Source organism: Dermacentor andersoni, chromosome 4 (genome assembly GCF_023375885.2).
Source record: "Dermacentor andersoni chromosome 4, qqDerAnde1_hic_scaffold, whole genome shotgun sequence".
NCBI classification, from domain to species: Eukaryota; Metazoa; Arthropoda; class Arachnida; order Ixodida; family Ixodidae; genus Dermacentor; species Dermacentor andersoni.
In genome coordinates this window covers 67038265-67064868 of record NC_092817.1, presented here as the reverse complement: position 1 = coordinate 67064868, position 26604 = coordinate 67038265, and the positions used below count along the sequence as shown (strand labels likewise).

General features: G+C 43.7%; 1 protein-coding gene across 1 annotated transcript; it reads left to right on the top strand.

Annotated features, from left to right (window-relative positions):
• Nucleotides 1-884: 884 nt before the first annotated feature.
• LOC126536236 (very long chain fatty acid elongase AAEL008004-like) lies at nucleotides 885-5593 on the top strand. Its single transcript, XM_050183129.2, has 2 exons — nucleotides 885-1122; nucleotides 4549-5593. The coding sequence occupies exon 2, from the start codon at nucleotides 4574-4576 to the stop codon at nucleotides 5444-5446; it is 873 nt and encodes a 290-aa protein (XP_050039086.1). The 5' UTR covers nucleotides 885-1122; nucleotides 4549-4573; the 3' UTR covers nucleotides 5447-5593.
• The last annotated feature ends 21011 nt before the right edge of the window (nucleotides 5594-26604 follow it).

The window sequence follows — 26604 nt, the reverse complement described above, 5'->3', positions numbered from 1 at the left end:
CTTTGGAAAACAAACGGACCCATTGCGAATAGAAAGGGAGCACGATTGCGAGATTAGACCGTTGGACTCTCCTCTAGCTGTAACATAAGTCTAATGCCTATACACCATCTGCAGCATGCACGAGACTTTCCACGTACATCACAGCGGCTGCCAACTCTTGAAACAGCCTATATATATTTTTTTTTTTAGCGGAGGTATACTGGGGAACATTTCTCAGGAATAAATCAAACTTCCGCGAGAAGGCACTTTCTCTGCTTTTCGAAAGCGGTTCTTGCACATTTTCATAACGTCATGCTTCCTTGTCGAAATACTGACGAACTCTTTAGAGCTAACTTTTTGGACTTTAGATGAGGCCGAGGCTATTTAATGTAGGTCAGAATGCGCTTCATAATGACACGAATGAAATGTACGCAAGTGTCCTTCGTCGTTCCCCCGAGACGGCTTGCGTAGGATTATAAACGTCATATCTACGTCAGTGTCGCCCTCTGTAGGCCAATATCAAGCCAGGACGCCATGCTCGTGGGTACAAAAGAGGACAGCAACGAAAAAAACAAAGCTCAAATAATGTTAACAAGGCGAACGAACAAACAAGGAGCTTGCAGCTACGAGGAAGCGAGAAAGAAAAATCTGAATTGTCTCGCATGCAGACAATGAAATTATACCCATTCCCGTGGCAGCAGGCATTAAGCCGGGGCGCCTCTGCGCGATCTCCATTGTGCGAGACAAACAAGCGGCGGCTTTACTGAAGTGAGAAAAGAACACAAGCAATAAAATAACGAGCAATCTAACGCGGATTATCATGATGGGCGAAACTCACAGAGTCCCTCCCTTTCTTTTCGTCCACGTTGGAAAGCGCCGGGAAAGAGAAGTCTCGGTGCGTTAGGCATGCAAAAGAACACTGCCTCGGAACAACCTCACAGAGAAATCTACACGGGTATCGCAGTCCGCAAAGACGGTGTTAAAGGGAGCGACCCGCTACCGACCCCCAACCACTCGTTTTATATCAAATTAAAGGCGTGGAATCCTCCGATAACCTGGAATCAACAAAAAAGTATTTACACAGGAGAAAACGAAGAGTTCAAGGGCGACGTGGACCCTGCTGTCATATTGAATACGGCGAAGGTGAGCATAAATATGACTTCGATTCCTTCGTGTTAGAAAAAAAGGTAATACGGGCTACAAATCGACAGTATTAAGCGACGAGTATTTGCAGCAGCGGAGAAGTAATTAGCACCATTTAGAAAAGCCATTCGGACTTGCAGTATAGGGACTGACAAAATAGCCAAATGACAGCACTTTTCTCTATCTTTTCGACAAATATGCTGACAGAATTATCGCGTGCCATGTGCATCACACTGAAAGCTCAATCGTGTACGCCAATCGAAGTCATCGAAATTATGCTCCTGAGTGGGTCCCAGGTTTACTAATACGAGTACATTTGAGGGAGTTAAAAACGTTTTGCTACCAGCCGATTTGTATAGGGCTGACTCCAGCCAATTCTTCAAAAATAGATCGACCAACTGCTCAAGTCGCAGTTAAAAAGCAACTGAACTGAAAACATTGTTTGGGTTAATTTAATTACACAAATAAGTTAACTGCCTGTGTTACTTATAAGAATGGTATCTAAACTTCAAAACTAATAAAAAAAATGATAAGCACTATAATCAGCAGTGACTTCTCATTTATTTCTAATGTTCAGTGATCCTAACATGGCAGACAGCTCGTAGACTTATGGCCAAATTTAGGTGTCGCTTCTGAAATCGGCTTTAATATACAGGGTGACATTTTTTTACACAATGCATATTTTGATAGAAAAATCTATAAGCGCAGCGACCGTGAAATTTTTGCAGACATGTTCCTAGGCTGGGCGGGTATATTTCGTCGCTAATAACGTGAGCTTCAGAAGACTAATAAAAAAATAATTAATTAACTCTTTTTATTAAGGGCTTAGGACGCAGTTGCTTAAATAGCGAACTTGAAGGCAGCCACGTTATAATGCACCCCCATTTTTAACATTCCTGGAAATAACACCTAATTTGAGGTATTTGTCATCGAATTGCAACGGTAAATCCAGGCAATATCGAAACCTAGCGCCGTGGAAGCGTAGAAAAAATTCCAAGTTTTACCTGAAAGGCGAAGCATTGATTGCGATAGCAAATTAGTAGACAGCTATACAAAGTAAGAATAGTAGTTTTATGGGCCGTATAAACTTGTAAACATTCACTTACTAAGTAAATTAACAAGCATAGTGCCACGAGCGCACAAGCAAACGTGAACAAGTCTCACTCGATGACCGGGAAAACTCGCTGTCAAAATACTCGAATGAGGAAGTGCGGCAGCACCAGCGAGCGAATGGACATTCGCACTGCCTCTCGCTTTAACGCAAACTAAGCGGCAAAAATACAGCGCATACGAAGCTATCGACACGCGGCGCACTCTGTCCCCATCGCAGATAGTTTTCAAAGGATTGCTCGCGTCATACGCAGCAGCCGCCGGAGAAGAACCACCGGAGCGAGGAAGCTGGAAACAGAACGTCTCGGTCAGTCGCGGTGGCAAAGATTTGCCTGGCAAGCCTGTGCGGCTGCATAGTGGCAGGACTCGTCACGGCAAATTATCATTCAAACCTCACCCCACGCCTCATTACTCTGCGTTGTCGTCTGACGCGCAGCGGGACACGCCGAGTCTCGATATTGCTTCGACTGAGCCTTAGAATTTGATGATCAGCATCTAGAATTAGTTGCAACCTTCAAGATAAAATAAAAGGGGGGGGGGGAGCGTTCATGAATATCTCAGTGCCTCCGATTAACCACATAGACAAGTGCCCCCAGGGCACCAAATAAAAATGTTAATCAATGACTTTTTGTTATTTCGTCTTCCGACCATCACATTAATAACGGCAACTTATATCCGCCTTTCCTAGGAACTCGTCTGGAGAAACGATACGTTCGCTGCCTCCTTACAGTATTATAGAAAATCCGTACTTTATAAAAACAAAAGCACCCTGTATATTTTCGGTGCTGCTTTAGAGTTGTTAGACGGAAATCACTCGTTTTCTATGCGTTAACACGTATTAAAATAAAACTTATAGATGAGAACAAGCTTGGCTTGATGTTACATAATATCATCAACGCTTAGAATAACCTACACATGTTTGGATAGCCTAGCAACGATCTCCCTGGGAAGTAAGAGAAGTGACAGGAAAGAACGCTGTTACCAACACCATCAACGTGCCCGTTCAGCCACCATTGCGAACCTACGCAATGCTTTCCTACGTGAGAAGGAGATACGGATAAGACTAACTGTCCGGGCGCTTAATTCTGCATAAGTATTGCGACAAGCGGGAAAATTACAGAAACAGTCTTGATGCCACGGTCCGTTTATAGACGCTGTTTTCATGAAATGACATTTATTCTTACATTTGCAAATAAAACAGCACTTCATCCAAAATAACATCCGTAGAAATCCTGGATGCATTCACTGTCACCAGGTATTGCCTAGCTTGCAAAAATACTTTTTAATGCTTCTTAATGTGGCTCGAAATACCGAATTCACGAACTTTTGGTAAAGCACCCGTGCGAATGGCGCAAATGCTCAGGTGTAACAACAGCCGGCTAAGCATGCCGGGCTAACCTCGCCAGTTGCAGCACCACCATCTGCAGTCACATTTATTGAGATGGAGTAATCTAATATTCAACGAAAACACCGTATCGGTCTCTTGCGACTTCGCTTCCACGATGCTATAGCTTGCCGGGAGCGTGACTCCTCTGTTCGAATACAATCAAGTCGAATCACGACTTCTCACTTAAGAGGGCGTGTAATTGCAATTGAAAACTGCATTCGTAGTCGATGACTTGCGTGATCACAGCGTCTTGATGCCTTCCGAAAGCTTCTTCCCATGAGTTCTTCATCCTACAGCCGTTCTCACATAGCTGATTTTAGAATCATTAGCGACAGACGTGCTATTATTGTGTGCGCGCAGTTCTCACTTATATTACCATTTCTCGCGTGGTACGTTACTTTTCTTTAACGCCAAGGCACAACACGAAAACATTGACACTGCAGCCACCAAGTCGATAGGGGGAAAATAAAAGGCTGATGAATCCTAGTGTCATCAAGGAAATGCTCGAAAACAAGGGCTATTTGCGCGGTTCCACATTCAGTACATTTAGTTTAAATGCTCTCTCTCGCGCAGACTTACATAAACACATGCGTGAACATGCACCCCCAACACACCCATAGCCAGGCTACGCGAATAACTAAAAATTCGCTTTCATAACGCAGAATAAACGCCGACCTTAGAAGGGCTATACAGAGGACAAGAAGATGAGGCACCCGAAAATAAGAACCTATTTAAAGCTTTGCACTCGCATAAATGCATGGTGTAAATTGAAAAATAAAACGCATCTACTGCCGTGAAGTCATACAGCAGACAAAGCGGCGAAAGTGTGTTCTTCGTGCGTTTATTTTCCTGAATGCGAGGTAGTGTACGATAACAGCGAAATCAGCTAACGCTACGATGTTTTGCATTATTTCTTGCGTGTTTTTCAGACATTTCCTCGATAACTCCCTCAACATGGCCTCCCCGGGCCTCAGTCTAAATCCTTTCAAGCTGGCCAGCCAGATACAGCAGATGGGCGACCCGCGAACGCGGGACTATCCGGTGGTCATGAACCCATTGGTTGTGTTCCCGCTGACCATCTTCTACGTCTACTTCGTCAAGGTTCTAGGTCCGCGCTGGATGAAGAACCGGGAACCATTCCAAATCATCAACCTCGTGCGCGTATACAACCTGGCAATGGTGCTTCTAAACGCCCGTTTCTGCTACATCGTCGTCTTCCACGCCTACTACCCTCGCCGGCGCTACAGCCTCTGGTGCCAGGGCGTCACGGGAAAGATGGACGAAGAACTGGCGTACTACTATCGCACTGGTTGGTGGTACGTGGCCGTGAGGTACGCCGACTTCCTGGACACAGTGTTCTTTATAATGCGGAAGAAGTTCAACCAGGTCACTCACTTGCACGTCATCCACCACGTGATCGTGGCGGTGAACGCTTGGTTTTGGGTGCTCTTCGCGCCCGAGGGCCAACCGGCGCTCGGCCTGGCCATCAACGCCGGAGTGCACACTATCATGTACACGTACTACTTCTTGGCTGCCATGGGCCCGGCCATGCAGAAGTACCTTTGGTGGAAGAAGTACCTGACGCGTATCCAGATCATCCAGAACGTGGTGTTCATGAGCCACATGGCCATCCCGTTGTTCGTGGACTGCGGCTTTCCCCGGTACCTAATTTGGGTGGCGAACGCCCAAACTTTCCTTGTCATGTGCTTGTTCATCAACTTCTACATACACTCGTACATCAAGAGGCGAGGGACGCCGAAGCTTGATGCAGGCCACGGAGGAGCTAAGGAAAAGTCTTATGGTGTGTCGAACGGCAAGCACGACTAGCATCTCGGCGTAGTGTGTACAGTGAAACCTATATACTCAAAAAATTATTGGTATATATGAACTTATTGAAGTGATCTTGTGCAGAAATTCAATGTTTTTAGCTTGAAATTATTTGCAGAAAGGACAAAATACACAGTTGTGTGTGCACATGGTTTCCGTGTCAGTGTTAATGTTTTTTTTTTTTTGTATCTTTAGAGTAATTCTTTGTTACATTCTGTGGCAGGCCACTGAAGGAGGTGAAATTGGGGAGGGCTGTGTGTGACTTGTTTTTGAGACCTCATCGAATACGGCCCGTAAGGTGTCGAAAGGGATAAAAACAGCGTAAAGGACAGGACGAAAGCAGAGACAACTGACACAGTGCAAATGTAAACTGGTAAAACACCCGTATGATAGGCGTGAGAGATGCTCAGGTGGAACGATAGCACGCCAAGCACGTCGGGCTAAACCCACCTTCATGCGAATTTTAGAGTGACGAATATTGGCCCAGCATCGTTTAAACTTTATTTGCTTATTTTGAATGGAGCTTTCTTCATGACAGGATCCCAAGGATAAAGCGACGCGCGATTCACTCTATCATAAAGACGATATAGTAAATATATATGTTTATAACATTCTTTATGAGCACCAAAAAGTACAGTCATAAAGGCTGACAAGGACAAGGAATCGCCTTGCTGAAGCGGTGAAGTGCTGTGGACGTCGTCTCTGCTTTCAACCGGTTCTTTGCGCTGTTTTTATCCCTTCGTCATGAACCAACCAGCCTAGTTCAGCACACTCCTGCAGTAGGGTGTAAAACTGGGTGAGTTACTTTATGTCCATTATAACGGCAGCGCAAATGCAACAATAGTTTTTTGTTCAGTCACTGCACCGCCATCTTATTTGCACTGCCTCTCTAATGAATGGAATAGAAATCAAGCAGTGCCAGAAGCAAATAGAATCGAATCGCACATCGAAAACTGTTCTAATAAATTTTTAATAATGACCAGCTGTTTTCACTGTTGATAAAAAAAAATTTTCACATACATATTCACAACATTGGCAAGGTTCGGTCATTACTTTGTAAGTTATGAAGCATTGTTCATTAATGCGCAGAATGTTAGCATCAAATTAGTCTTGTGCCCAATAAACATCAAGCTTAAAAAGGAACATGCATATGAAAAGCACATGTTGGAATCTACGGGAAGCGAAGCTTTAGCGAAACTGGTAAATATACGCTATGCAGCTAAATGCGATGCGTACTACTTTGTCTACTTTCATGCTACGCGACGTTTAATTTCATGAAATATTTGTTTATCACAGCACAACCGAAACTACATTGCCATACAATACTATGCACTACATAGCTCACAAGCGCTGTTGAAATGGAAGCACCAAATTAGGCGGATGCACATTGTGAAACGTATAGGCAGCGATGTCACAAGGAGGAAGGCGATGCATGATGCTTGTCAAAAAATAAATTACATTATGGGGTTTTACGTGCCAAAACCACTTTCTGATTATGGGGTACGCCGTAGTGGAGGACTCCGGAAATGTCGACCACCTGGGGTTCTTTAACGTGCACCTAAATCTAAACACGCGGGTCTTTTCGCATTTCGCCCCCATCGACATGCGGCCGCCGTGGCCGGGATTCAATCCCGCGACCTCGTGCTCAGCAGCCCGACACCATAGCCACGAGCAACCACGGCGGGTGATGCTTGTCAAGGAAAGAACGCTGATGATGATAGGTGTATGTACAGATAGGTATGACATGTTTCAAGGCGCACTTCAGGATTCTGTACCTTCTGTGTCACAGTGGGACATGTCCATTCTGGAGGATTGACAAAGAATGAATATGCACCCAGTAAGGCATACCGAATGGCTTAATAAAAAAAAATAAAGTGAATCATAAAATTCGTTAAACAAAATTAAGTATACCATCAACAGATCAGTGTGCGTTATAGATGCCTGTCAGCTGACATTTTATGTTCATGATTTATGGAGGAAGTTATATTTGTAAGACGAATTTTTATTGCGCAAAACAGAGGTAAGCATACCTAGTCAGCATGCAAGGGTTTTACAAACGACTTCGCGGGCACCAAATATAACCTTAGCATATATACATTCACAGATATATCCATCGAGATAGCGACAGAACCAACAGCCAGGCAGCGACGCCAAAATCGATAAAGTAGGCAAAGAAAGCTTCGATTTAAAAAAGAATTTGTTCGCTTACACGGGACTTTTCGGTAAATGCGGATGATAGCGATTGAACCAGAAAATTTCTTGCTCACTGAGCGCCATATTTCGTGCTTCGCTACGGAACTTCTCGTGTTCTATGCTTGCTATGGCCCCCGGAATGAAACTTATGGCACGTGTGCACGTTTGCCCTTAGTTGATGATTTAAAATATCTGGGAATTATCTGGAAAATGATCGGATTTACGAATGGTGGCTATTGGATTCAAAGACCGAACCATACTTGACCATATTTCATTCGTAATTCGAAAGTTCCCAATAATAGCACAGCTTTAAAATTGAACATGTGGCACTGCATAAGCATCATATGTGCAACATTGCGAAGAGTTTTGGAGAAGCATGGTTTAAGCTATTCAACATCATTTTGGTGCAGCAGCTACGCGTCCCTTCAGAAGCGTTCAGAACCACTCCAAAGCGTAAGTCGTCCCTGAAACGCTGTGTACTGAAGCGCTACCTGAAATGCTACGATAGAGGTTTCGGAAGGTCTAAGGCTGCGTGGCAGCACCAGTAGAAATGCATAATTCTTTTATTAGCTGTATTTTAGGAGGAGTCAGTGTCAGTAGGCGGCACTGACTGCTGCTCTTGTTTGCGAGGGAATTCTGCGAATGTGAAGGGATTCATCCAGTGAGACCCGTAGGTAACGTACACTTACCAGAAGGGCTTGGATTTAAAGTGGAAGGAAGCATTAATCGATCACCAGTACAGAAAAGCGAAAGACATTCGGAGTAATGGTGGGAAAAAGTCAGGGATGCCATTTATACGACCGGCCCTTTACAAGCATAGGTAGCGGTACAAGGTAGATAGAGAAGTTTTGAGGAAGAAGACTAAAGAGATGTGTACAAAAACGTTACAATAAAAAATAATGAGTCATTCCACTCTGTTAAGCTGGATGACCAGCGAAGCTGTGTAGCACGCGACAAAGAGGTGACACAGAAGTTTGAACAAAAGTACGAACCCATTTACTGTCTTGACCTGTGGTCATCGTGACGAAAAGTACGCAAACACATTTACATTGCCCATTCACATTCATTCATGTTATACATTCCTTATACCCACTCACTCTATACACTCGTGTTTTCATTTCGCGATGTGTTGAGGCAAGAAATTTGAGACTGAATTCACCATCAGTGTCGTCAGCGCCTTCGCAGAGGGAAGTGCAGTATGAGAACGCTGGCAAGATGTGCGCTATCGGAGCCAGCTGTAGAAAAAAAAAAAAACGACTACGAACGCGCGAGCAGTGGGACGAGCGTGAGGGGCAGTACGGGAAAGCTGGCATGATGAGTAGCAACGGATCCAGCTTTGGAAGAAAACGACGGCGATAAACGCGTGAGCAGTGGCATGAGCGCGTGGTTGCGCCTAGGGTCGCCAATGAGCCAGCTGTGGAAGAAGACGACGACGAACACATGAGCAGTGGCACGAGCCGTAGCTGATGATGATGGTTTTTGCTCGCGCACATGAAATTTCACAGATCTCTAGTCATAAACAGTTACGCTGCAAAACGCATGTGTAGCATACCTGAGTAACTCAAGCAGGTTAGGTGACTATTTGTCGCCACCTCGTTTCAAAGGGGATGCCAATAAGTGATCATTATTCTGACATAACTCTGCTCAAAACGGCGAACGTGACAGCAACAACGATCTTAAATATACATTGACATTGCTTGCGAAGCTCATGCACAAAACAGTAGTTCCATGGCCGTTCCCAAAATACAAACATTCTGGGGCACGTTTAAATTAAATCATTCGTGAGGGATGCATTCCGATTCCGACACTTACGTATACGCAGCGTTATAGCGATATCTTATAGCAGACCAAGACATTGCTATATTGAAGCAGAGAAGTTACGAATAAGGGCCGTAAGTGCGTATGTTATCAATAATTAGAATAAGAGTAGCACCTCGAAGCTGGTAACTAAACGTTAGTTTATATCATATCTCGAAATATATATATTTTTAAATGCTGCCCACTGAATTATGTTGGTGCATTGCGGTGAAGTTCCACAGGCTGCCGAAGGGGCAATGTTCAGAATTCTTCGGTATGTATGATATAACACCTGAGGGTGGCTCATTGCGCCAAATACCCGCCTAATGTTTCATTCCGGACTACCTTGTTCCTGTTACACATATGTCATATGAGTCGAAACAGCATCCCTAATACATCTACGTATGCGGAAACATGCCATACTTTCGGCTACTAATTCGGTGTATTTTTACCACCACAGAGGTCTAGGATCAATATTAATTTCCCTCAATTTAGAGTGGCAGATTACGAGTACAAAGCTCTCGGGACTTGCATGCTTAAGTACAGGGACTACCAGTGAAATTTTCTAAGATGATGGATGGCACTCTGATATCACAAGACATTTAACAAATGCAACTACTTCACAGCGAAACAAATATTCTTTTTTACGATGTTAAGGTGAGCGTAGTTGTCGCACGACTGATCGAAGAACTACGACTCATTTTTATCAAGAAGAAAGAAGATACTAGACTCAAGAGACTGATTCCCTAAATTGAATAACTGCGAGGAGCTTGTATAAGACCCCAGCTCCTCGATACCCCATTCAGAAACATCCACACGTTCTTGAGAAGAGCCTCACAGTGCTGAAGCAATTTATCTTGCTTTTTATTTAGTTATTTACCCTCAGGGCCTTTTGGCATTACAGAGGGAAGTGGGTTATACTACAAATAAGGAGGAAATATATAACGAGCTAATACACAATATTTGCTAATTATACAATGTCAGCTGAAAGTATGATATATACACTAATAGAACATGACATATAAACGTAACATAAAAAAAGAAAACAACAACAGTAGTTCGTACAAATGTTTGCTATTATACAGTGTTAGCTATTGCTTTTCGAAAATTATCATTGTTATTATTGGAAACAATATCAGAGGGAAGTTCATTCCAATCTTTTGACGTACGTGGCAGAAATGAGTGCAAAAATATGTCGCGTTACGTGCACCAATTCCAACTTTATGCTGATGATCAGTACGGTGAGATAAGTAATATGGTCGTGACATGAATTTCGGATGAAGAGTAGAGTGGTGATACAGCTTATGAAAAAATGAAAGGCGGGAAATTCATCGACGTGTTGCTAGCAGTTGAAGACCCAGATTCGATTTCATTGAAGATACGCTCGCAGCACGGTTGTAATTCCAAAGAATAAAACGAGTGGCGTTGTTTAGGATTAGGTCAAGAGAATGTATTAGGTTTTCGTGAAAGCGGTCCCATATAGCTGCAGCATATTCTAATTTTGGCCGTACCAGGGTTTTATAAAGTAGCAATTTTAAAGAAGAGGGAGCACGAGAAAAGTTACGGCGTAAGTGTGCCAGCAAGCGGTTGGCTTGGTTAATTATATATCCGACGTGATGATTCCACGTTAATTTAGATGTTACATGCAGGCCTAAGTACTTATATGAACTTGTCGATTCTAAAGCAATGTTATTGAAGTAGTACACAGGCAAGTTATTGTTAGATCGGGATACGTTCATAAATTTATACTTGTTAACGTTAAGTTCCACTCGCCACAATCGGTACCAATTACTGACGTTAAGATTGGCCTGAAGCAGCGTGATGTGTTCATTAGTTATTTCTCTGAGGCTTACACAGTCGCCTGCAAATGTACGTGAGAAGTTATTGCTGAAGGTAAGTAATTAATATAGATAACGAATAATAGAGGTCCCAGGAAGGAGCCTTGTGGCACACCGGACTGAACGTCGCTATGAGGAGGTGAGTCATGACCACTAGCTGTTAGGAACTGGGAGCTGTTAACGAGAAATGACTCAATCCATTTTAGAACGTTATGATCGAGGTTTAATTGGCTTAGTTACAACTGTATGGCACACTTTGTCAAAGGCGTCTGAAAAATATAAAAAGATGCAATCAGCAAGAGAAGAACGGTCCAGTATTTGGTGTATTTTGTGAGTAAATGTTATTAATTGTGATTCACATGAGAATGATTTTCGAAAACTGTGTTGTGAAGGCGAAAAAAATGAATAAGACTCAAGAAAATCCGTAAGCTTTGTGAAAATAACAAGTTCTAGTAGTTTACAGCAGGTACGGGTTAATGGTATCGGGCGATAATTTGTAGGCGATGATCTGCTTCCAGATTTATGCAAATGAATAATTTTTCCTATTTTTCATTCTGACGGAACAGTAGATGTGTTGAGTGATTGTTGAAATATTTTAGTTAATATAATGGAAGCATAAGAGCAGGTGTTTTTCAGAAATTTAGCACTGATGTTATTGAAGCCGGGTGACGAATGTATCTTCAGTGAATCTATTAGTCGAATAAGTCCGCGAACTTCAACAGTCACTGGAGGAATAGTTAAAAAATTGTAGACATTTAAGAAAGGTACGTAAATTTCAGCAGTGCACGAGAAATTTTTAACAAAGATAATATTCAGGAGAGTTGCGCATAAGTTTTTCGGAACAGGATTACCAGAGCAATTGTTAAGAGCAACCGAAGTGTATGCATGACGTGCCAAAAATTTTTTACGTTATTTATCAGCATAGATGGTAATGTGGTTGATAAGAATATTTCTTCAGCGCATTTGAGTGGACTACATGGGCGTTAGATGCTAATCTGTAAAATTTCCAACGTGAGCCAGCGGGTCATTGCTTCGCCGAACGATACAGTCATCTTTATTTGTTTAATAGTCGCTTTAAGTTATTGTTGTACCAAGGCGGGCGCGGGTTGCATGTTATAGTACGGGATGGCATGTGTTTATTGATTAAGCGATTTACCTCTGCCGAAAACATATTGCAGTTTGCCTGCACACTACAATTTTCAAAATCACTCAAGAATATGCTAAGAAATAGACACAGCTCATTATTTATTGCTTCAAAGTTAGCTCTCTTACAGTCTCTTATTATTTTTCTTCTCTTCAGAAGTTTCAGAAACAGAGTATTAAAGAGAATATTTATCAATAAATGGTCACTAATACCGAGTAAGTAATGGATGGCAGAGGCCTAGTCCGGACAATTGGCTAGTATCAAATCTAGAATGTTTGCGGAATTGGATGTAATTCTTGTGGCTTGTGTGACTAATTAAGTTAACGAAAATGTAGTACAAATACCAAAGAAATCTTTTTAATCAAATAGTTAAAGAGACTCAGCCATATTAAATCATCAGGAAGTGAAGCCGTAGAAAGCATAGGGAAAAATAACCGCGTGTTCTTTTTTTTTTTGTTTGAAATGTAGAGGTAATAAAAAAGGCAAACGAAGCTGGACTAAAAGTAAGAAAAACGTTACCATCAACTTGCCGCCAGTGGGGGCCGTACAAACATTTTTCATATTAAGTTTGCGATGCATTACCAATTCAGCTACGGCGGCTGCTATCATCCCATGCACTTTCTTTGGTATGTTGTTATGTGTACTAGATCTAGTCTTGGGGGTGTTAGCCAGTGTCCCTCATGGCAATAACATTTTTGTTCTTTCCAAAGTCTAAAACTAACAGCGAAAATAACAAGAGTGGGCCGGTACCACAGAAAATTTTACCAAGCTTAGCGCCATTTGTAAACTAAATGGAAATTGGTTTTCTCGTGAGTACCACCTCACCGTCCACGATCGTGGACATGGCGGCGGATTGAGCACCGTCTGAAGAAATCCTAACACGATTTCTTGCCATCAAAAAATTGTGCAGCTGGCAGACGCGACAACAACGATAAAGAGGCCGGTGGCATGATGACGATGTCAGGACACTACGACGGCATCGTGATAACGATGGTCAAATGATGACGATGGCATTTGTAGCCTGTTTTAGTTCCAACTTAAGAGAGCTCAGCTACACCTTTCGTGGCAGCTGTGCAAAGTGTGAGGCCTTAAACGGTACCTCCTCGCAATTTTTTTCAAGCAAGAAGTTTTGCAATGGAACAGTTATACGCTAGGTTCTGGTGATTCGTGTGCGTAGGCAAAACAGATGGCGTCCACCCCAGAGCTAAAAGACCTAAATTTTTACCTTGTATCCTTGTATCCAGAACCTTGTATCGCCCGGTATGGCCCAGCTGCGTTTAATCGGAATAAGTGTCAAAACGTGTTGGGATAAAAATATACCGTAATAAAAAAGGTAAAACTGAAATAGACACTGTTTAGTGGGGATAGCGGTTTGACGTCAAGTGCTCTATAGGCGAACCACGTAAGCACGTAACGATAAATAAGCCAAACAAGAACAAGTAAATAAGAAACGTATACCGTCAGTGTAACCACGAATGCTGGATAGCTGAGGCTGGCGCAAACGCAACGATCGAAATCCGAGTTGTCGTCGTCGTCGTCGTCGATCTGCCGTACCAAATTCCATCAAATTATGATATCCTAAACGAAAATTTTGAGTGTGTTTTTATTCACTGCTACAACATAGTTCTTGCTGTCGTGTACCGACCGCCACCTGGGTGTATAAGTAAATTTATGCAGTTTGCAGAGGGAGTATTTGTGCATAGTATTGAAATCAACAGTGAATGTGTTTTTGTCGGCGACTTTAATATAAGTGCTTCGGAAAATAATGCTACTTTCTTGCATTTCAAAGAACTTTTCGAATCATATGGTTGTTCAAATGTTATTAATAAGCCTACCCGAGTCACCTCAAATACTGAAACGATATTAGACCTGTGCATTACAAGCTTTTGCCCTCATGATCGAAGTTAAGTCAGTTGTAATCACTTGTGATCTTACCGATCATTTGCCACTTTATTGTCTAATAACATCGAAACAAAAGCGTATATTAGAAAAATAAACTCTGGTTAGAGACTACTCGGAACAAAACATGTTAAGATTTAAAGAATTCATGGAACAACAGAAATGGGATATTGTCATAAAGGAAAACGATCCAAATGTTGCCTATAATGTCTTTCTGAAGTGTTTTACTTCTGCCTACAATGCCCCTTTGCGCTAAAAGCTCTTAAAAACACACAAAAAACAAATAAACCTTAGATATCATATGAATTACATACCAGAATTAAACACAGGCAGAGATTTTTCCAGAAGTTCTTAGACACAAGATGTGAAGGCGATCTTCAAATATTTAAGAAAGTGAGGAACAAATTAAGTGCGTATATTAAAAAGCCAACCGAGAATTTTACATGAAAAAATTTTCTGAAATTGTAGGCGATTCTCGTCTTGTATGGAAAGCGATCTGGGACATAGGCAAGACAAGTTCGTCAAAACGTGTTTTGTATGAAAGTAAGTCCATGAGTGACATCGACGTCGCAAACTTGTTTAACGAACACTTTATTAATGTGGGTGCTTCCGCAGATGACCACGCTAAAATACCTTGCGAGCATTTTGGGTAAACACACTGTCAAAATACTATATTTATGTCACCCACTGATCAATATGAGATAACTGGTGTCATATTGTCCTTAAAAAACGATTGCGCCGCTGGCGCTGATGATATTAAACCTAGACCACTGAACGCTGTCGCGAAGATGGTAAACATCCCCCTTGCACATTCTCAACCTTATTCTTTAAACCGCAGTGTTCCCAGACGCAATGAAGTTAGCCCGTGTGGCCATAATACATAAAGGTGGTTTTGTTAAAGACAAGAACAATTACAGACCAATCTCAGTGCTTCCTATCTTTGCGAAGATAGCGGAGAACATAATACATAAAAGGCTTTCTGGCTTTCTGACGATAAACAATATAATAGTAAGGGAACAATTCGTGTTTAGGAAAAACAAGTCGTCTGAAAGTGCACTTCTTGAAATAAAGGAGCACATACTACACAATATTGAAAGGGAAATAGTTAGCCTGGCAATATTTCTGGATTTTAGAAAAGCTTTTGACTGTGTCCAACGTGATGTGCTCTTGAGGAAATTGCTATCGTATGGAATACGCGGCAAAGCTTGGTCGTTGATAAAAAGCTACTTAACTTCGAGAGCTCAAGTTACTTGTATAAATGGCGTAAACTCTGACTTAAAATTTGTAAAATTTGGTGTACCACAGGGATCATTATTAGGACCGACGTTATTTTTATTATACATTAACGATATTGTAAACATTAACAAAAATACAATGTTAATTTTATATGCAGACTATACGAATGTATTCTTCTCAGGTGATCATGTTAGAGAGGTATTTCATCGAGCTAACGAATGGCTAACAGGTCTGGATTGGTGGCTTCAATCTAATAGACTTCAATTAAACATCAGTAAAACGAAATACTTACTCTTCTGGCCGCGAGGAAACCACCCGACTGTAAACTTGGATTTAAAATTTCAAAACTTTACCATCGAACAATCTGTATCAGTTACACTTTTGGGGGTGACATTTCAAGAAAACCTTTCAAGAACGCCTCACGTTGACAAGCTCCGAAGTCAGCTAGGGCGAGCTGTTGGAATCTTAAATAAAGTAAAATATTATATCCCGTCTGTGGTGAAAAGGCAGATATACTACGCGCTTATTCATTCCCGGTTATGTTACTGTTTATTAGTATGGTTAACAACGACTAAGACCAACCTAGACTGTCTTTTTTCCTTGCAAAAGCGAGCGGTGCGTGCAATCGGAAATTTAGAACTTTTGGAAGGCACTACACCCTTCTTGAAATCAAATAAAATACTGCCTATTCATACATTGTATAAATATAAACTGGCCCCAGAAATTTTGCATCAGCACCAAACAACTCCTTTCCAAACCAAATATCAAGTGAAACCTGGTTCGTACTGCCTACGAAAGAATTCAATAGCCAGGTCACGTTCCCGTACAAAATATGGCGATGAAAAGCGAAGTTTTATACCAGACCTACTAAACGAATATCCGGAAATAGCTGAAGCACTCGTTACAGCTACCTCGGTGCATACTTTCAGAAAAATGCTCAGAAATGTTTTTCTTAATACATGCTAAAAATCGTGCCGGACTGATCTTATTTGGTTTCCGGTTACTCTATGAGTCTTTGCTTTTCATTGTGAAAGTCCGATATGTTTTCTGTACCCGGACGACTGCTGCTTCGACATACCTGTATCATGTATCTGGTTGTATCTGTATTTATGTTATTGATGTAAAAGAAAAAAAAAGAAAGAAAGAACAGTTATTGGTGTCTAAGTTTTACCGTGTCTCAAACTGCTGCTTTTCTATTCTATACTTTTTCTTATTAATCTATGTGCTTGTGTGACCGCAGCTACCAAGGGTGGCGAGGCCCAGTCAGGCACGTTCAGTGCCTTTTGTCGCGTCCCCCAAGGCATTTCTGTAAGGAATGTCTTTAACAAATGAATAAACGAAGAAGAAAGAACCACACTTCTCGCGATTAAACGCAGCTGGGGCATGCCCGGTGATACGCCTTTGCTTTATGCTTTAGTTCTTTTAGCTCGAGGGTGACCGCCATCTTTTTTTGCCTACACACAAAAACCGCTAAAACGTAGCGTATGACAGCTCCGCAGTGAAAAATTGACGCTCATGGGTGTCCAAATAGCAGCGTTTGTAGCCAACGCCCGCTCTGACTTTCCCATGCGGGACAGACCATCAGTTGTGCGCAAAGCACCAAGAGGACACCTTTCTTGTATTACCGCGCCTCATGAAAGAATATTGCTTCGCAGCCATCAACAAGGGAGATTCGAGTCCGTGCTTTCCCAGCATTCCTTACTCTAGTGTCGCGGTCGCAACAGCGCCGTGATGACCAGACATTGTAACGATGCGCGCAGTGGGTCGCCTTTCGCTAAGCGTAGCACTGCCGTGTGACAAACAAACTGGGTTAGAGGAAAAATGCGTTCAAGGCTAGCGGTGCATCTCATGTTCCTCTTAGAATAGGCGTTTGGACAGCGTGTCTCGGGGCTGCTGGAGTTTATTTCGCGTTATTTCAGCACGTGCCTGCGTCCGCCGCACGCTCTTGTCGAGGTCGTAGCTTGTGCAACCACGGTTCCCGAGATGTGAGCGCTGACGGACGAAAGACAAAACGAGAGGGTGACACAAACGGGCACTGGGTGTGCCGCTTTCTGGTCATATCATTCGTGTGTTCGCGCTGTTAAACGTTCATCGCGATTCAGAACCAACTGGCTCACCATTAAACCGTAACGAGCTATCCAACCTTTGGGTGGATATTTCCTTACTTGGCCGTCGATGCTATAGAGTAACAACGCCCCGGAAAAAAGAAAACGGTCACATGTAAACAGTGTGGCTTGTGGCTACGTTCTACAGCATGGCCGGCCACTCCTCTGTAACGACATACGTTGCTCGCGCACGTAGCAATTTCACGTGCGAGCCTAAGCTATATATATACGACACGTGTACCCGTATGCGTGCCGCATATTTGTATGCGCGTAGAGGCAACGGTTTTTCGCTTTTAAAGAAGATATAATGTCTTTAAGAGCGAATAGCTGTGGCGGGCGAGGGAATGCCCCCCCTCCCCCTCTCAGGACTACGAGGAATGACGTCAGTTTTACGGGCGCACGTGTGGTCCTGCCGCTTGTGTTCGATTCTCCGTCGTATTCAGCGGGCACATGGACCGGTGAGCCATTACAGTTACAGAATGATTTCCAAGGGAAGCTAAGCGCCGTCGAGATGGCAGAAAGCTAGGTGGGGTGATGAAATTAGGTCATTAATTTGCTGGTGCAAGAGGGAATCAGCTAGCGCAAAACAGGGGATAATTGGAAATTGTTGGGAGATGGCTTCGTCCTGCAAGTGGACATAAACATAGGTTTATGATGATAAAATTTTGGAGCTTGTTGTAGGTTGTCTTGAACAACTTTGGTTGCACCTATTTTCGTATATATGTTCGTAGCCAAATTCGCGCGTTTAGGAGTTGCCAGGCAGATAGTATGAACATCGTGGCAGGAGCTACAACAATACAAATGGGCATAAACATTATACACCCCTGTCAGCTTCAACTTCTGCGAAGCATGCCAATTGCCGCGTTGCATAGAGTAGCACACGCAGCCGGAAACGATACCAACGTCAATGTTAATATCAATGTCACATAGCTTCTAATACAAATTTTTTTCTCGCAACACATCCCGAAGGTAGTGCGCCCGATAGCGGAAAGTTCCTTTGTTCCAAAATCCTCCAATGCCAACCCTGCCCCTGCGCTTGCACTGTTTCATTTGCTACATACTTTCCTTGGCGGGCCAAGGCCTTCATGCAGTGCTTCTTCGAAGGGGCTTTAACTACCAAAGCATCACAGTGGCCGGGAAGAGACGCCGTGTATTCCTGTCTCCGTATTCATTTTGACAACCTTGAATTCTTAAGGAGCAAATGTGCACTTAATGCAAGCAGAGAGGAATGGTTTTTATTTCTCCGGTATTGGCAGACGGACACCTCGACTTCGAATCGAATATGCGATTTCGTGCGCAGTGGCAGAATGTCATGGCCACTAAGCCACTAATGCCGGTGTCATACGGGCACCCGAGAACTTCTTTAGGATGAGGGAGCGCGAGACTTTCTATAAGGAAGTTCGACCTCAACGAAGTTGTGGTCATGTCACATGGCCAATAAGGAGCTTCTAAAAGCAGCCGGCAGAGGCGTATTCAGCGGTGTTTGGTTTTTGTACAAGAATGTAACTTCTAATTACGTTCGTAGCTAATATATTTACCGGTCCTTCCAAAACAGAAGATACAGACGCACAAAGTCGTTTCTTGACCTTAGGGAAGCCAGGCGCACGCAGAAGAAAATACGTCGTCGCATGGACAAATTAGACAACGAACGATGGCAATCATTTTGTAACTGGTTGGACCCACAGAATGCTCTTTCTCGCGTATGGCGAACTCTCCATGGCCTTAACTCTTCTCCTCAGCAACGCCACCCCTTTAAGGCACTGGCTCTCCGCCAAGGTTGTTGAGAACTGGATGTTGGGGAAGAGTTTTGTGAGGCAATTGCAGGTGACAGAAGGCTACTAAATGATCTTGAATTTACGAAGTTCCCTTCATGCAAGTTTCTCCACGTAAGAACTGTAGGCTGCTCTAGCCACTTGCAGGCGTTCTTCTTCGCCCGGACCCATCAGCATCACGTACGCTGCTATCCGCCACCTTGGTTATGAAGCACGAGAGATCTTGCTGCGTCATCTCAATGTCTCGTAGAATGTCGCAGTTGTTCCTTTTGAGTGGAAGCATAGCCGTCTTGTCGCAATCTTAAAACATGGAAAGACTCCCGCTGAGCTGACATGATATCGACCTATTGCTCTCGCCAGCTGTATTTGCAAGCTGATGGAAAGGATGATCCTCACGCCCTTCGAGTGCTTTTTTGAAGATTACAATATTTATCCAGCCACGATGGCAGGTTTTAGACATGGCCGCTCGCTAGTAGACAACGTCATTGATCTTGTGTCTTCGATTCAACAACATAAATCATCCAAATGCCTCTCTGTAGCGCTATTTCAGATCTGAGTGGCGCTTTTGATATTGTTTCTCACGAAGGAATTCTTCACGCGCTCGTGGCTACTGCAATCGGAGGCCACACTTTTCGATGGATTCGGAGCTACCTGTCAGAAAGGAGCTTCTTTGTAGTCACCGCGAATGGTGAAACTTCCGACCCCTACACCAGGCGTGGAGTTCCACAAAGTGGCATTTTGAGCCCGGTTTCGTTCAGCATGGCTTTGACTGGGCTGGCAGAATTCCTGCCGCAGTCATTTAGTCTGTCAATTTACGCAGATGACACCTGCATCTGGGCGTGAGGAGTAACTTGGCCACAGGTTCACGCAAGGTTACAAAAGGCTGCAACAATGACGTGCACTTATCTTCAGAGACGGCCTCAAAATTGCAACAGAAACGTGCGCATTAGTTGCCTTCACGTGAAAATTGATGACTGGATACGCGTTGTCTATTAATGACCAGCCTATCTTGTACAAGAGAACCGATTAATCTTTAGGTATAATGGCCGACCGCGACCTTGCCTGGAGCACCCATGTAAGGAAGAGACTCCTCTCAATCAGTTACCTTTTCAAAGCCATTGCAGGAAAAGCATGGTGACCGTCGGTGCGTTCTATGCTTCAACTGTACAAAACGCTCTTCATGGGTTTCTTGCAGTACATCACTCCGGTGCTGTCAAGCACCCGGAGGACAAATCTCAGGGTGCTTGAAAGCATGCAACCTCAAGCGCTTAGAACATGTCAGGGTCTACCGCGATGCGCTTCAACAGCCGCAACAATTCTCATTGCCAAGGAACATCCCAACAATACATATCGTCATAGAGACCCTTAGAAATGATCTTCGTCACCTTTCCCGACTTCAGTCGGACTTAGTTTTCTCTCGAAAAGTGGACCAGATTCCACTTTTTCGGGCATTGTACCCTCGTACTGATCCTGTCTTCCGTCCGATGTCACGACGGCAGCAAGATAATTTTTTTCTATGTGGTGTCTGGCAGCCACAAGTGCGGCTTTCCATTTCAGGAGTTGGCAAGAAGTCTGACTTGTTAAATTGTGCCGTGAATCAAGCCGCTCTACAGCTACTGCATGATTCATCCTCCAATCTAGTTTACGTTTATACAGATGGCTCTTCCACTTCAACTAGCTCTACTGGTGCGGTAATCATCCCGTCGCTGTCATTCTGCAAGAAATTCAAGATCAGCCAGTCACAACATCAAACAGGATCCGAACTTTCCGCTCTCCGTAGAGAAATGTTATATGTGCAGCAACAACCACCAAATCACGGGGCTATGTTCTTACTATAAGAAGCCAACAAACACTGACACCAAGGACAACATAAGGGAAATTACTTGTGTTTAATAAATGAAATAAAGAAACAATAAATAAATGGAAATTTAAGTGGATGAAAAAACAACTTGCCGCAGGTGGGAACCGAACCCATAACCTTCGCATTTCGCGCGCGATGCTCTACCAATTCAGCTACCGCGGCGCCGTTTCCCCATCCACTTTCTTGGGTATTTATGTGTCCTAGTAGAACCCTGGGAGTGTTAGCCAGCGCCGCCACTCACAGACCTTGGCGGCGGACGTGGAACGTCCTTCTTTGCCGCAGGCGTCACGAGAACGTGATCTTTTTGGGTGAAGGCAACTGGCCAATAAACACACACGTGCTACCTTAAGGCATCAATGTTGCCGGAATGTCCTAGTAGAACCCTGGGAGTGTTAGCCAGCGAAGTCATAACGCTGGATTGACAGTGACATGAAAAACCAGCGCATGTCTTGTAGTCTTTCATGTTCCTGTCAATCCAGTGATATGGCTTCAATTGATACTCCCTAATGAGATACTTGAGCACAGCTCTATATGCGTTTTCGTTTCACGATATATTGGTTGGCGTGGACAATCACTGCTCTGCGGCACGTTGCAAACGGAGCAAAGTGTGGCGCGACTGCCTCGCTAATCTGGAGATCGCAACAGCCAGCGCCTGGGGTCAGCGCGTGGGTGCCGCGTGGGCGCGATTCACAGAATGCGCCGCCGACAAACTTCCCAGATGACGCGCGCTAGTCTGGCGCCATCTCGTAGCCACCGTCGCCGCTTTACGCTTTTCGTCTCACGCTTTCGCCATACCCTCCTACCCTTTCCGCTTCTTGGTTCTGCTACGCCCTTCCTTCCACTTTCCTCCTCGGGCCTCTTCTATCTCGCCGCTTTTTTCATCTCCCTATGCGCGCCCCATTCGCCCTCACCTTTCGCGGTGATCTAGTAGAGTTGATTGTAGGGCTAGTTGGTTTTCCATAATTGAAGTAGTAACTTAGCGCGATAAAAATCACAGAGACAAGAAAAGTGGACAAGGACAAGCGCTACTTTACTGATGACTGCTGAGAATACACAGAATAGGAAGTGCCCAATGCACGAGAAATGTATGCTAGAAGAGTTGATTGTTGGGCTAGTCGGTTCTCCATAATTGAAGAAGTAACTTACTGCGGCAAAAATCATAGAGACAAGAAAGGTGGAGAAAGACAAGCGTTACCTTTCTTGTTTCTGTGATTTTTATCGCGCTAAGTTACTGCAATTCGTAGTGCTCGTTCGATCGGTTACGCCGGGATCGCCTATGCTTGCCGCAGGAACGGGCGCCTAATTAGTGCGCTCTAAAATATTCTTCCATAACACTTGAACATATAATTTCGGCTCATATAGGCATATCTAAAGCACGCCGACCTCCTAATGAAATAGTAAATTATATATAGCGGTTTCTTGGATTCTATTATTTGGCCATTCGCTATGTTCCACGGAGTGTATTCCTATTCTTGGTCAATTCACCAGGGTTGGGATGTGCCAGCGTGACACAAGAGATATTCAAACCTTAATTGTAGAGAGAGAGAGAGAGAGATTTTATTAGGAAGGCAGAGAAATTCGACTGAGCTAGCATGCTATGGCCTGCTGCTCTGTACCGGAGAAAAAGGAAAGGGGACAATAAAGAGTGATGTAAGATGATGAGGAGGACAGGAAGAAGGGATGCGTATGTGTATATACCGCGCCAATTGGAGAGAGAGAGAAGTTTAATGATACGAAATGCTGAGAGGTCGGCCTGAGGTATATTCCTCTAGCCAGCTACTCGGCATTGGGGGAAGGGGAAGAGGGAAAGAAAGAGGGAAGAGGTGCATGATGGGTGACGATGACGATAGAAGGAAGATGTAGAACATATCGCAAGCAATTTGGCATGCTCAAAGTCTGCAATCCACGCCCGTAGTTTTTAAAAAGTTCAGTAATGCCTGAGTGGCCTTGAAGCTCAATTGAGCATCTGGCCAAGGGCCTAAAATAACATCCTCCGACAACGGTGCGCTGTCGAGACGCGTAAGGTCGTTGTCCAACCTTTCACGCTCTTCCACGTACTTAGGGCAGTCACTTGTATTTGCATGTATCGGCCGATGTGACACAAGGGATATGCAGCTGCCTTCTTTATCTTTTTCTTTTTTTAGACAGTGCAGACGTTTTTTATAGATAGAAAGCTATGACCATGAGACACCTGCCGTCCTTGCATGCAAGCTATACGGGGAAGCGGAAAAACCGTTGCTTAAGTTACACTGAAAAGAATACTTAACAAAGGAGTATTAATTAACTTTCTTATTAATGCTTTAGGGGCAGTTGTTTAAATAGCGAATTTTAACGCAGTCACATTTTAACGCACCCACATTTTTTTAAAGATGTTGAAAAGAGCACCTAATAGTAGATATATGTAATGGAATTGCAACGGTAAATAAAGGCAATTTCGAAACCGAGCGGCGCGGGAGCACAGAAAAGGTGGCCCCGCTATCATATCAGACCGAAACGCCCCGTGGCGACAAGCGCGAGGACGTTCAGGTCTCGGCCAGCCGCGGCTGCTACTGATATGGCACGCTTTGCTTGGTGGGCATGCGCCTCTGTTTGGCGGGTCCAAATTCGCCGCGGCATGCTGTCACTCAAACTTCGCCCCACACTTCTTTACTGGGCGTTGGCGTTTCACGCGCAGCGCTACGCACTCAATCACGAAATTGCCTGGATTTGGTTTTCTTTCTGTATTATGAATATCTCAAATTACTTTAAGATTCTCTCGGTTTCTAAAAAAAAGCAGGTATGTCATAAATTGTGACACCCTGCCAGTTTCCCATATAACCAACTGCCCTCAATTTAATAATGAGAAACCTAATCAACCAATTTTTGCACTTGGACTTTCCAGAATAACTTAAGCGGCAGCAAATTATTTCCGCCTTGCCGTAGAACTCGTATGCGAAGGCTACATGTGTCTCACGGCAAGGGCTCCTTTCATAAATATGTGTATTGTGTAAAAAAAAAAAAAAAGAACATCCTGTAGAAGTCCTGACCTTTTGGCTGCATAAGAATAACCATTCCACTAGGTGTCGCGTTGCATAGGATGAATATGAACACAATTTTAGGCATTGCTGTTAGCGCTAAACCATTTATTTGACTGCTTCATTAAAACCTCGCTTTACATAGACGCTAACATTTAAAGAAACAGGACTCATTGAAAAGGCAGAGAGTGTGCGAACTGCTGTGTTCTTTTTACTTTTTTTAATTCTTCTCTTGTTTACTTATATTCTCTGCCTCTTACCCCACCCCCCTGTGCAGAGTAGCCGGCCGGATACTTTATCTGGTTAACCTCTCTGCCATTCCTTTATAGTGTCCCTGTGCATCCTCCCACGTGCACTCAGGGCTCCTTCCTTCGCTCTTTCCCTCCTTCTATTTCCCTTCTCCTACCCCCAGCGTAAGGTCGCAAACCGGGCGCTCGTCTGGTTGACCTCCCTGCCTTTCCTGTGCTTGCTCTCTGTCTCTCTCTCTCTCTCTCTCTCTGCCTTTCACCTCTTTTTTTCCTTCCTTCCCTCGATCTGCATAATATTTTACACCCGTTTATGTACATGCGCGTGACTACGCTATTCGAGCCGAAGGACAGTAAAATAAGCTTTATTTTGAGCGCACTTTCGTTTCCCTTCTTCACCGCCATGCAGTATACTATAAACTAAGTCATCGTAAGTTGGTTCCCTATTGTCGTAAGTACGTGGCGCGTTACTAGGGGGCATGTCCAAACACGTCAGCCACTCGTCTGCTCAGTCTCTAGCACAATACCTAGCGCCAGAGCAGACCCCTTGAGCCACCTTGCTGTGAAGCGCTAGGATAAAATATCTGCATTTCGATCTTCTCCACGACGCAGCCGCCGAGAAATGTTATGTGGTGACAGTGTGTAGGCACCCAGGACTTGTCGTACGCGCCTCGTGAGGAAGTCTGTCGGGATGATAAAAGGGCTGTAATAAGGAATACGGTCGTGTGGGTGATGACACTTCGTCATTTTGCGCTTACGGTTATGGCGAAGACATAATCATAAGGAAAGGAAAGGACATCTCGCAAATGACCTACACAATAAGTATGTCTCTTTATTACTACTAAGGCAAAAAATAACGAAAGATGAAAGGGTTTATTGAGGTGCCGCTGCGTCCATCTATGACCTCACAAGGTTCATGTCAATAATAGTTGTAGCATGAAGTCGAGAATAGCGGTTTTGAAGCACGTCCTGTTGTTTGCTGCTTTTCGTTGAGAGACCGTTTGCGCAGACCCACACAAAAAGTTCCGAATGGTTTGCGTTTATTAGGCGCCACTTTCTACCAGTGATCGTCTATTCGGCCTCTGGAGCTCCATTACAGGAACGGTTCGCTGGTTAAACCAGCGTTGAAACGATTGCATGCCTTCACACAGTTGCTTGAAATTCACCCTTCTTGCTTCGATCGTCTTTACGGCTCTTTTTACTCGGTTATTTTTGACGCTAATTCGTCATTCCGCATTCGTCACATGGCTATGATCAACTTGAGTAGAGAGAGAGAGCAAATGATAAAGGAAAGGTAGGGAGGTTAACCAGGACTATCAACTTGAGTAAGTTGAAAATGTCTCCCATTTGATAGTTCTTTTGCAACATTATTAGAAGAAAAAGAATTCTGAGAATGGTCACAAATAGTTGTACCCTTCAAGACATATATGAATGGCTAAAGGTACTGTACATAGAGCTCTCCTTTGTGCATTATACGATCTAACTCACCAGTGTTTTGTCGTCATCAGGGGACACTTACACACTCGGCAGGGAAAGCTAGTCAAATCATTCTTTTCCTTATTGAATAAAAAAATGTAAAAGAAACATATTTAGTCACCATGCAGTGGTGACGCCTGCCCCTTTTCACATGAGTAGTAATAAACAAATATACGTAAAAAATAAAATAAACAGAAACTTCACGGGTTCCAACAACCTCGAGTGAAATGAGATGAAGAAAGTAAACTGAATTAACATGGCAAGCTGGGCGAGTTGGTGACAGAACATGTTCCTAGGGGTTGCGCTGCCCACTCCTAGGAGCATGAAGAAAGTAAACCACGTCCCCATAGTGCTTATATACTGGAAAACAGAGGCAAAAGACGAGGACAAGTTGCACCACACGCTACACACTGAGTCCCGAAGACGCACACGAGCTCGCGATGTGGTCCAGGCTAGCAGGTGCCTAGATGAGGACGAAACACAGATGGCATAATAAACGCACAGAGACTTAACAGTCCAAAGCTGGCTGCATCACACAAGAGACAAGGAAAGGATGCATAGAAAGTGAGGGAGGGAGG

Coding starts and splice junctions, on each gene's coding strand:
- LOC126536236 (XM_050183129.2), top strand. CDS start 4,574: ATGGCCTCCCCGGGCCTCAGTCTAAATCCTTTCAAGCTGGCCAGCCAG.